The sequence below is a fragment of the Panthera uncia genome, chromosome D2 (genome assembly GCF_023721935.1).
Source record: "Panthera uncia isolate 11264 chromosome D2, Puncia_PCG_1.0, whole genome shotgun sequence".
In the NCBI taxonomy this organism is placed as follows: domain Eukaryota; kingdom Metazoa; phylum Chordata; class Mammalia; order Carnivora; family Felidae; genus Panthera; species Panthera uncia.
This window is the reverse complement of record NC_064818.1, coordinates 6,605,412-6,617,448: the sequence shown is the minus strand read 5'-3', so window position 1 is coordinate 6,617,448 and position 12,037 is coordinate 6,605,412. Positions and strand designations below refer to the sequence as shown.

The 12,037-nt window shown below is 58.7% G+C and overlaps 1 protein-coding gene across 1 annotated transcript in view; it reads left to right on the top strand.

The window, feature by feature from the left end:
• Positions 1–1,036: 1,036 nt before the first annotated feature.
• LOC125933549 (translation initiation factor IF-2) overlaps positions 1,037–12,037 on the top strand; it is a 170,775-nt gene continuing 159,774 nt past the window's right edge. The window contains exons 1-2 of the mRNA XM_049646663.1: positions 1,037–1,312; positions 1,869–2,282. Coding sequence (XP_049502620.1) covers positions 1,037–1,312; positions 1,869–2,282 — 690 coding nt within the window. The remainder of the gene's footprint in view (positions 1,313–1,868; positions 2,283–12,037) is intronic.

The window sequence follows — 12,037 nt, the reverse complement described above, 5'->3', positions numbered from 1 at the left end:
AATTACTCTTGGAAGCCAATTTACAAAGAGACATTTTTATTAAGAAAAATTGCAAACATATAGAACATTAGGGAACAAAATTACAGTGAGCAAGCACTCTAGAAAAAGCACTTATGATCGAGAACTGTTAATATCTTGCAAAGCTTAGTTTACCTTAACTTTTTTGGGGGGGGGGCGAAGGGGGTATTTTAAAGACTCCTTGACAGCACTCTACACCAGATGCTCACTTGAACCGTGTTTTGTTTTTTTTTGTTCTTCTCCCCCCCCCCCCCCCGGAAGTCCAAAGCTTATGGGATACTGCATAAATAGCACTTGTGAGAAACCGGCCATCAGCTCTCAGGCATTCCTGGAGTTTGGAAACAGTGACCTCACAAGCAAGCAAGGCCTCGGCCCCGCCTCTTAGGTGCAAACTGACGAAAGTTCTCAGCGGGGCCGCTCTGACTCCCGGAGGGGTGAGCACTCAGTGGGCACTCGAGCACGTCGAGCTCAGTTTCAGTTGCTCCCCTAAAGCCGCCCGTGACGGCGGCACCTTCTCAGCCTCCCTGGGAGGTGCAGGGCGGCGTCGAGGGGGGAGACGGAGCCAGCAGAGCCGGGCGCAGGGTGGGGGGCACCGGGGTGCATGCCCGACCGCTCCCGGGCTGAGGGGACGCCTCCGGCTGGGCTCAAGCGAGGCGGTGACATGCCCCGCAACCCCCGGGAGAGCGGGGTCGCACCCGGGGGCTCGGCTCGGGCGGCCCAGCACCCCGCGCCGCTGACGATTCTCGGGTGCTGACGCCGCTGCCCACGGGCCCCGGGGACCCCGCGTGCCCGCGGCGGGGCTCGCCACCCGGGCTGTGCGCCCGCACGGACCGGGGCCCCGGCCCCAGCTTCCGCCTCGGGGAGGCAGAGCCCGCGCGCCCCCGCAGCCCGGCCGCGCGCCTTCGGCTCCGCGAGCCCACGGCCGAGCTGCGGGGCCGAGGCAGGGCCCGAGCCCAGGCCGGGAGGGCGTGGCGGGGAGGACGGCGCCCGCTCGCGCCCGCGGTCCGCCGGCCGGAACATGGCTGCCCCCAGCGCCGCGGACAGTCACGTGCCCAGGCGCTGCCGCCGCCGCCGCGCGCCCCCTCCCGCGCTGGCCCAGGGGCCGACCCCGCGGCAGGCGCGGTCCCGGACGCCTGTCCGCCACGGGGGTGCCGCGAGGGCCGGCCGAGGACGGAGGGCCCCGCGCCGCAGGCCCCCTCTCCGCGTCGCCCGCCTCTCACCCGGGCGCGGGGGTCGGGCTCTCGGAGCCGGGGAAACCTTCCTGGGGGCGACCTGCGCCAGGTCGGGCTACTGGGCATGCGCGCTGCTCCCGTCCGAGTGCGGCCGGTGTCCGGGTTTTCCCGGCCCCTCGGAGCGGCGGCAGGGGCGGGGCTCGGGGCGGGGCGGCCGGGGTCTCGGTCCCCGCCCGGGGCCTGCGCGCCGCGGGCTTACCTCGCCCCCACGGGCTTCGCGGGGTGCCCGCGGGCGGCCTTATTGTTCGGGGCGGTGGGGGAGGGAGTAGTGAGAGCCCGCACAGAGGTGTGACTAGGGGTCGGAACGTAGGAGCCGCCCTTTCTTGTGATCAACCAGGGGTTCGTCTCGGGGTCGGGGGGGCAGAATCTCCGGGTGGCTCGCAAACTCGTGTCCCCGAGCCCACCTGCGGAATGGCCGAGTTTGCGTTCCTTGGTCTGACCAGCTCCGGCTCCGCCCCAGGCAGTGTGCCCAGCCCGACCGTAAAACTCGGCTCCGTGCCGGTGTCCCCGAGAGCCCCCCCCCCCCCCCCCGCCCTCCCCCGGGCGCAGGCCGGGGCCCTTCCCCCGATTCCTGGAAAGTAAAGTAAGGGGCCACGCCCGCTGCCCCTCGGGGCGCAGCCTGGCCCGGGTCCCGCACGCGCCCGCACGGAGCCCGCCGACCCCGCCCGCCCGGCCCGCTCCCCCCGCCCCCCGGCCGCCGCGAACACCCGGAGCCGCGGATCGCGGCGCGCGGAGAGCCGGGCCGGCGCGGGCCGCGGACTGGGCATGCTCGGCAGCCCGGAGGCTCGCGGTGGCAAGTCGGAAGCGTTCGCACCAGCGAGGCAGCGGCCCGGCGGCGGCGGCGGCGGCGGCCACGGGCAGGACGGAGCGGGCAGGGCCGGCCGGGGAAGGCTGCGGTCCCCTCGCGCACGGCGAGCCGGCCGGAGAGCGCGATCCCGCTGCGGAGCCCCGACGCTGCCCTGCCCCGGATTTTGGTGCGCGGCGGGGGGCTCGGAGAGCGGAATTCCGGCGGCAGCTGCGACTCCGGTGCAAGTGAGCCGCGGGGCGGGGGTGGGGGTGGGAGCGGCGATCCCGGGGGGGGCCGATGGGGAGCGGCGTGCGGGCGGCTCCGGGGCGAGGGGGCGTGAGTGCAGCCCGCGCGGACCCGCGCGCGCACCTGGCTGGCACTCCCCCCGCGCCGCAGCTCCCGGGGGTGGGCGCGGGTCTCGGCCGGACGGGCTGCCCGCGGGGCTCCGGGACCCGGTGGGGGCGGCGAAGAAGGCGGGGGCGTCAGTGGGCGCCGTTCGGGGGTGCTGCGTGCGGGCTGGAAGGCTGCCTGTGTCGGGTTGGGGCGAGCCGAGGGTGGCGGGCCGGAAGGGCCGGGGGGGCGAGGCGCCTCGTCCGGTGACCCGGCGGGGGTCCGGAGACCCACAGGGCCCGACCCCCAAATCACGGCCCCCACCCCCACGGCCCCGGGCGGCGGCGTGACAGATGGCACCTCGGGGCCCCGATCGCAGCGTTGGTCAGGCGCCCAGGGTTTCGGGGTCCCCCTCCCCCGCCGCGGCCCCTCGGTGCCCCCCCGACTGCTTAACAGGTGGGATCCCCTCCCCTGCGGAGTGAGCTGCTGACCCCAGGCCGCAGAGCCGCCTGCAGGTTCGGGGGCGGCCCCCGCCGGCTGACGGGGAACTGGCCAAGGCCTGGAGGAGTCGTCAGCGCAGCCGGGACTGGACAGTCCCTCCAGGACGCGGCTGTCCCCGCGAGCGAGGGGTCCCTGCGACCCCGAGGCGACTGGTCAAGGGCAGGGCGGCGACGGCGTGTGGACCCAGGCGGGGGCTTGCGGCCGCCGGCGGGCCGGGCTGGGCGTCCTGGTGCAGCCAACGGATTCAGGCTGGCGCGTTCTGGTTAACGCCTGTTTCCCTCCCGGGAGCCGCGAGTGTAAGTCGTGGCCGGAGGGAGTGAAAGGGATCCGTGCCGGCGCTGCTCAGATGTTTCTTTTCACCTTCAAGCAGAGCCGACTTCGGCGGCGCACGCCTAGGAAACCTGGAGCGAAGGCTGCTTTGTGAAAGGGAAGTTTATTTTCCGTGCTGGGGGTCGGCCCGCTGTTTTAGCTCCCTTGACATTTCCCTTCCTGGACCTTTCCAGCTGTTTGGACAGGTTACTTTTCTCTCGGATGACGCCTGGCCGTGGAGCGGTGAGCCTGTCAGGGTGTGCCGTGAGCCACCCCCCCCCCCCCCCGTCCCGGTCCCGGTCCCGCGGGGAGGACTCGGTGGGCAGAAAGAGGGGAGAGGCGCTGGGGACGTCGCAGGTCGGTGGGAGTTGCCGGGGAGGCCGCCCCAACAACACCAGGGGGGCTGGCAGCCGCGTGGGCCTGTGCTGGAGGGGACGGGGCTGCGCGTCTCATTGGTTGGGTAGGATGTCCGAGGGAGAAGCCGGGCGGAGGATGGGTCCCTGTCTGGCCAGTGCTCCAAGGGAAGCCCGCGGATGTTTGGTGATTCAGCAGGTGGCAGCCTTCCAGCTCCGAAGCCCTGCCTCGGCCGAGCCAGCGAGCCAGCCGGCAGCGGCAGCAGCTCGTGCCCTTTGGGTCTGGAGGCCCTGATCTTTTGGTTTTCTTCACGGTTTCTCTTCTTGGAGGCCTTGCGGCTCTGTGACCTGCTGGCTAGCAGGAGGTGGCAGCTGGCACCTTGCACAGTTTAAGTAGCTAGTTATTCTGCAGAAAATGATAGCAATATGTAAAGCAGGGAGTCAGTCTTTTCCTTCTATTTCTGCTTCAGGCTAGAAATTTACATTTTTAATAAAATGGTAAGATACATTTCTGTAGCTGTTCCGTGCTCCTAGTAAGCTATTGAAAATATCAGTAAGCATTTTTTTTTAAAAGAAATTAACATAAGGGATGGATTAAGCTGACATTAAAGGGACACAGTTATTAACACAGTATCTTATTCCTTCGAAGATCCCAAGCGTCTTGCACAGTGTCTAACTTGTCGCTGCCTGATAAATGCTTATTCAGCTGGAATTAAAAAAAAACAACAACCCATAACAGAGGCTTGTCATTAAGTTTTGGCACTTAAAGAACTTTGTTTTCTTTCTATTTTGTTTAAATGTTTATTTGTTTTAGAGACAGAGAGAGAGAGAGAGAGAGAGAGAGACACGGACGGAACGCAAGTGGGGTAGGGGCAGAGAGAGAGGGAGACACAGAATCCCAAGCAGGCTCCAGGCTCCAAACTGTCAAGCACAGAGCCTGATGTGGGGCTCAAACCCACGGTGTGTTGGGGGGGGGGGTCACTGAGCCACCCAGGTGCCCCGAGAACTTTGTTTTCATAAGTCGGAATTGCCTTCGTTGACCATAGTCACTCAATTTTACCTTGAAAACTCCACGCTTTTCCTTTTTTTTCCCTAGTCAAGTCCGTTAATTTTCAAATTGTGGCAGATCCTGTATTCTGCTGGAAAAATAGGCACAGGCTTTGCTCACACATCTCGTGAAGATCTAAAGGACCCCTATATACTGCTATCATACGTTTCTTAAAAAACTGAAATGTACCCCCGCGGCGTATCCAATATGCTTTATGCATGAAACTTTATTTTACGCGAAGCATTTCAGGAAGACTCTCTAGAATTCCTAAACCTTTACTCACCATTGAAAAGTGCTGCTATGGAAAGGACAAAACCGTGTTGGGGACTAAAGATTCTGGATTGTTGGCGCAGGGGTACGATCTCCCCGGGCTTTGGGGGAGGCGGGCGTGTTGGGCCAGCTCAGGCTTATGCTGCTTTTTTACTTTCCTCTGCTTCTTCCTCCAGTTGTCCATCCGGTTCTTTCCCTGAAGTCACACGTTCCTGGCAGGGGCTTGCTTGCTTAAAGCCACTGCCAGAGCATCTTTTGCATTTTCTCACATAAAGTCAGTCAGTGGTGATCTTTATTCTGATTGTTCCCTCCGCATTTCCACCGCTTTGTGTGGCCAAGCCGTTCTGTGGCCCTTGGGCAGAGCTGCGCCCAGTGTGCCCTTGAGGGGGGCAGGACAGATCATTGATGGCTTTTTCTTTGCCTTTTCTTGATGGTAGCTATAACCAGTGTCTTTGGAAGAACTGTTCATGGCATGCCTGGTCCTGAAGGTTGTGGCCTTTCTGTGACAGGCTCTTGGTCAGCAGTATAAAGGGTCATTTATCCAGAATCGTGGCCGCAAAGTTTGTCAATTGCCAAGTTAGTCTGTCACCGTCTGGATGTGGGAGCTGGGAAGCCCAGGGAGGTGCGGGAAGGGACGGGGAAGAAAGGGGGAGAGGAGGGTTGTGGGCCCGGAACGAGGCTTGGGCTCTGGTTCCAGTGGAACAGAAGTGCGTGCTCATCAAGTGTGGCTGAGTCGTGGAGGCTTTTTACCTTCACAAAGAAGCTGCTCCCTGCTTCCCCCGCAGAGACACCCACACACGGAGGGAAGACACAGGTGTGGACACACACCCCCGTTGCCAAAAGCCGACCGCTCAGCCCTGTTGAGCAGCGAATATGCCAAAGAGGGGACTCCAGGGCCCGGTAGCCGGCTGGGTTCTGGGGGCCGATGCCTTAGAAAGATTCCCCCTCCCCCTCCGAGTGGAAACCCCTGGGGGCTTCCCCTGAGGCCACCATTGTATGGACCTCCTTCCCTGCTTTTCCACCTTCCGGCCTTTCTCAGTTGTTGGCACTGGACCCTCTCCTGGGTGAAGTGGCTTTCTCCTATTTTTTCCCTTCGTGTCTCCTCGCAGCGCCTCCCCGCCACAGGAGCGTCCTCTCCCAGGTGTGTCCTTGTCGAAGATGTTATTTTGTGCGTGTGTCTTCAGCTGACAGGAGTGGGGCCGTGCGGTGTAGATTTCATCTGGTGTCTTTTTCATTCAACGTGAGCCTTTTTATTAGGGCGATGTTCAGACATTTACAAAAGCCAGAAGAATTTCATTCGGCGCTTTGTCGGTGAGATCTGTGTTCGTGTTTGGCTTGGCTGGTGCTTTGCTGTCATTCGCATGCCCTGCCCGCAAGCATTCGCTCGTTTTTTTACTCTTTGCCCTGGCGGGGGACACGCAGCCCGCTCTCCTCCACTCGAGCAAAGCTGTGATGAACATCCTGTATGCTCTCTTTAAAAGATGCAGGTGACAGCCTCTGGAGGGTGGTGGCTCTCAAAGTCCACACCCAGCAGCAGCAGCATCACTTGGCCGCTGCTAGAAATGCAGATTCTCAGGCCCCAACCTAGGCCGGAATCGGAAACCCCTGGGGGCAGACACCGTCAATTGGGGGCTTCGACCTGCAGGTCTGGAGATTGTGATACTAGGGAAAGTCTGAGACCCTCTGCCGCAAGGGCGGGTGCGTGAGTGCGTGCGGGAGGGGAACGACCGGGTGAAAGAGAATGGCACACCTGTTTTTACTCCGTGCTGCCCAGTTGTTCTCCAGGGGCTGAGCTGGTGACCCCCCTACCCCCATCCGCCACGTGGGTGCCAGACGGTTCCTGATCCCCCACTTCCTTGACAGGGTTCCTTTTAGCCTTCTTTCTAATCTTACCAGTATTGGGGGGCCGCGGTGTGGGATCTCGTCATTTCACCGGGTAGTTGTGTAATTTCTTCGTGAATTTGAGCATCTTTTAATATATCTGTTAGGCTATTAGTGTTGTTTAACCAGCTGTGGTCGGTTTCTCTGGTGTTGATTTGCAGCTGCTTCTTGCCTAGTCTCGACTTGCTGCCTGCCTATCCACTTTGTCAGGGGTCACTTTCAGAAGTTTTTGTTTCGATGTAGCCCATTCCTTTTTGCCTTCTGGGGGTCCTTACCCCAGGGTCGCAGAGATATTCTGTATTTTCTTCTATCAGCTTCCTACTTTTATGTTTCACAGTCAGGCCTTTCATTTGTTTGAGGTCTATCTTAACATATGGCATAAAAACGGAATCCAGTAGTATTTTTTGCCTTCCCCATTTGGTGAGCCAGTGTTTCCCACGTTATTAAATACTGTGTTTTTTCCCTTAACATTTTAACGGGAGAACGTGGAGCCACCTGTGTCATACTTGGGGTTCCCGCATGTGCACACAAGCCTATTTTTAAAACTTTATTGAATGAGAATTTACACATGGCAAACTACACCCAAAGTGCGCGATTCGATGAGTTTTGGCAGATGTGCATACCCGTGAGACTCGCGCAGTCCAGAGCATTTCCATCACTCCCAGCTTCCTGTGGGTCCCTTGCAGTCCAGCCCCCACTGTGTCCCCAGACGCAGGCAACCACTGATCTGCGTCCTGCCACTGTGGCTTAGTGGTTGTATCTTCTAGACCTTTATATAGATGGAACCCTAGAGTGGTACTTTTTTGTGGATGGCCCCCTTCAACTCAGCACACTGATTTTTAAAAATCTTTTTTTAAGGTGCGGCAACATAAATATACCCTAAAATGTACCATTTTAAACCATTTAACCATTTTACCGTTAGGTGGCATTTCGCACATTCCCGGTGTTGTGCACCTGTCACTGCTGTCCACCTTCAGACCTTTTGGTCACCCCACGCTGAAACTCTGTTCCCATCAAACTCAGCATAAGGGTTTTGAGATTCTTCACAGAGGTCTGTTTTGGGGTGTTCTAGTCTATACCGGTCACGTGTCTGTTTCTTTGCCAGGGTTTTAGAGTTTTGCAGTGTCACACATGGCAGGGTGAGCCTCTCCTTGGCTCTTGTACCTTAGGCCTTGCTTATCTGTGGACCTCTGTTCTTCCATATATGCTCTGGAATGTTCCTCAAGTTCTTGACCAAGTCCTGGCAATGGGACTCGCCTCTCATGGCGAGAAGTGGCACATGTTGTATCTTAATACTGTAATTCTATCCATGAACATGGTTATCTCCTCTTTTATAAACGACTTCTTAATAGAATTTAAAATTTTCTGTCATGGTGATTTTTTCCCCCAAAGGTAATCTGTTGCTTGGAGGGCGGTCCCTTAGTCTCAACGTTTCAGGGGGGCAGAGTCCGAGCTTTTGGGATGGATCTTGTTTCAGTCTCCGTTCTCCATTCAGCAGCCTTGAGTGATGTGAGTGGGTCAGTCACCTCAGTCTTCTTGAGGAAGGAAGAGTCCCTGGGGATCTCTCCTCGACCTAGACCCCTGACAGCCTTCCCCTGGGGCTTCAGAGGTGTGCAAGGGAATAATGTGGGAGATGCAGGCTTGCAGGTTTTGAAACAGAGTTGCTGTTCAGTGAATGTTGTGTGAGACGTCCCCTGAGGCTGGCTTTAAATAGGTACACTGAGTACTTTCGTCCTGCTTCTTAGGGACTGGTAACCAAGAAGTGTCAGGAAAGCAAAGTGAATCAGCGACCAGTGAACGGGGCAACACCACGCTCCTGGTCTACACACGCAGAGCCCAGATTCCACCTGGTTTTGTGGGTTTCACAGAAACTGTGGTTACTTCCAGAGACTTTGGCCGTCCCGTGGGGGAGAAAGGATGAGAGAACTCTGGGTCACGGATGGTGGAGAATCAGGGGTGAGGCGGTGTGTGGGGGCGTTGGGGGAAGAGAGAAGGGCTGTGCCGTGAGTTTTGACTTGACTCGGCTAGAATCGGATCAGAGGGGAGGGAAGGACGGGGACCCCAAGCGTGCTTCGCCAGCGTTTCTGTCCAGGGCTTGGAGGGCCTGGCATCGAGCCCCACGGCGGTGGGTTTTGTGCCTACGTTTACGTGTCTCAGAATCACTGCTTTGGGGAACGTGGTACCCAGTGGCCGGTGGACGCTTAGCTAACTAGCAGCTTTCTGTCAGTGAGCGGAGCTCCGGTGTGGGTGCAGATCGTGGCTTTACCGTATGTGGCCTGGTGTGATATCAGCAGACCCCTCACAGCGTCCTGACGGTGTAGATTATCACTTGTCGGGCGCCTGGTGCCCGGCCCAAGTTGATCACAAGGTAGATGTTAGCTTCTCTTAACGACTCCTTTTGTTACTATCTGTTGCGTTCATCCCGTATCTCCCCTGAGGTAGGTCTGCCCTCGTGCCCGGAGTTGGGTGGCTTCCGTCCAGAAGGACTGTCGGAGGCACGGTTTTGTAGCCTGGACTGCCTCTGTTGACTGCCAGGCTTGCACGGCTTGTAGACACCTCTACACTGGAGCCAGGTGCTGTCTGTGTGGGTCCCACGTGACCTGCATCAGGGTTCTGGAACCGAGTGGATGGAAGTCAGGGGGCCGTTAGACCTTTTGGCAAAGGTGTGTTCATCCTGGGGACTCACATCTGTTGAGGCCTAACCGCGTGGCCAGGGACCGTCGAAGCCCTTGACCTCGTGACCGTCGAAGCCCTTGACCCCCTCTCCTGGGAGATGGACATTATTATCCCTTTTTAGAGAGGAGGGCAGTGGGGCACAAGTAATTTGCCCATCAGAGTGGGAGGAATGCCGTTTAAGGAGCTTCATGTCTGGGGCCGTTGCCAGCTGGTAAAAATGGCCAGAGTGGCCATGGTGGGTAGCCATGATGATCACGTGAGAGTTGAGACACACAGGGTAGCCCAGCGGAGCAGTCCCATGACCTCGGAGGTTTATCAGCCTACACAGAAGATTCCCAAATTTCGGTGTGTGTTAGAATCACCTGGGGGCTTCCTGGAAACAGCCCGGCACCTTCTGTGCCTGACGTGTTCCCGAGTGACGCTGATGCCGTTGGCCTGGGGACCTCTCTTGGACAACCCCTGCTGTCAGCGAGGGGCCGGCTGTCCTGCGCCCCCGTTACAGGCAGGTGGGGAGATCGCAGATGCCGACATTTTAAATGCTTTCCACGTCGTGCAGCAAAGACTGAACTCACATGGTCCTGTGTATCTAGGCCAGCAGAGGGGTGTCTGAGCCCGTGCAGAGTAGACGCTGGCTTTCTGTCCTAGTGCGTGTTTCTGACGTGGCCAAAATGGGTGATGACCCAGGGTGGAGAGAAAACCCCGGGAGGGCAAGTCAAGACTCGGGAGAAGCGTGAAGCGCCGTGTCGCGTGTCCCATGTTCGGGAGATGCCCTGACGTGCTGTTACTGTGTTGTCTCCCCCCCCCCCGCCCCCCTTCGCTCCCTGCCGTGGGCACGCGGAGGCTTTGTGTCCATCATTTGTCCCTTGGGGAAAATTTAGGCACAGACAAATTAAAAGTGTATGAAGATACATATCCTGATGGTGGAGAGACAGAAGATAATCTTATTTGACCGGACTGATTGTGTATCTGCGTCCAGCTGTGTGAGGTCAGGGAGCCACCCTGTGTCCGTGCTCCGTGTGGCCCCCACATGTCCACAAGGGGGGGGGGGACTGCTGTTTTTACAGCAGAAGTTTTCTGTTTGCCAGCGAGGCTGCATTTCCTCTGTCGGAACAACGTTGCACATACAACCGTGGAATGAGAAATTGTTAGATTTGAAAGATTTTATTAGGAAATTGGGGCTCTGATTGTAACTCAGAGAACACATAAGTAAATCGTATTTGGGAAGACGACTTTGCCCGAGCTAGTTGTCCGGGCTCTGCTGGGGGCCGGAACCTCCTTGAGCCTGGAGACCCACAGAGGAGCGAGCTGTGGTCTGGGGACCCTGAGGGCTCAGTGCGGGGACAGACACGTGGACGGATCAGTGCCATCCGCAGGAGGTGCCCCCAGGAGGCGGTGGGGGGAGGGGCCCCTGCTCTGGGCTCCCTGTGCTCGGCACAGGGGGAAGGTAACCCAGACTGTAGGGTAGTGCAGGGTTGGGTTTTCTTTTCTTTTTTTCTCTTGTTTCTGGGTCTTCTGCGTTCCGTGCGGGACCTCCGGCAGCAGGGAGGGGTGTGGGAGGAAGGGTGCTGCGTGGTCAGCCGGCCAAGGGGAATCAGACACCGAGTGGCACTTCGCAAGCACGTAGCAAGTCATAGTGGCACTTGACAGCTTGTCTTTAGAAAATGTGGGCGCATTTTATGGGGCACCTGGGGGGCTCAGTCACTTGAATGTCTGATTCTGGGTTTCAGCTCAGGTCGTGATATTACGGTTCGTTGGTTTGAGCCCCACATTGGGCTCTGTGCTGGCAGCTTGGAGCCTGCCCTCTTCTCTCTCCCTCCCTCTCTCTCTCTGCCCCTCCCCCTTTAAATAAATAAACTTAAAAAAAAAATAAAAATGTGGCTGAGTTTTAGCTATCTGCTGGAATGTAAAACCTCGAGAAGATTAACGGTTTCTATCCAAGGCACATCAGCGTTTTAGTGTCTTTATTAGAAATGAGGGTTTATTTGATAAGCCCACAGTTTTTGGCAGAGTCCTAAATTCCACTTTCAGTGTGTTTTCTTTGGTTTGCGTTTCTCATTTACGTCGCCCTCGCCTTCTCCCCTTTCCCCTCCCCACTTCCCCAGTCCCCTTGCAGGGGGACCTGCAGGCCAGACCTCCACCTGCCAGCCCGGGCTTCCTGGCCTGAACGGAGAGCTTGGCCTGGCTGAGCCTGGTCATCTGGTCCCACGTTGCACGACCCTGGAAACACTGGCTCGAGAACCCCACCGCAGCCAACGTTTGTTATCCTGTTAAGAGAAGAGAACCTTACTTCAGTGCCGCCTTCCCCGGTCCCGTGTAGTTGTGTGTCCGAACCACTGTATGGACACAGCAGTAAGTGCCGGACTCCGCGGCTGTGCCCCGCGCTGCCCTGGCCCCCAGTGTCTCTGAAAGGTACTGGCGTACTGTGTGCAGCCCCGAAGGGCAGGGCCGCGGTCCTGAGTCCCAGAGGGGGGTGGGTGGAGACTGTCCTGCCAGGCCAGGTGGCCGGAGTTCCCCAGAGCCGCAGGCTCAGTGAAGTCCCTGGGGGGAGGAGTACCGTCCTGCGGGTAGGGTGGGGAGCAGAGCGTCCTGAGTCGTGGGCGTGGCAGCGGAGGCCAGAGAGGTGGCGGGGGGG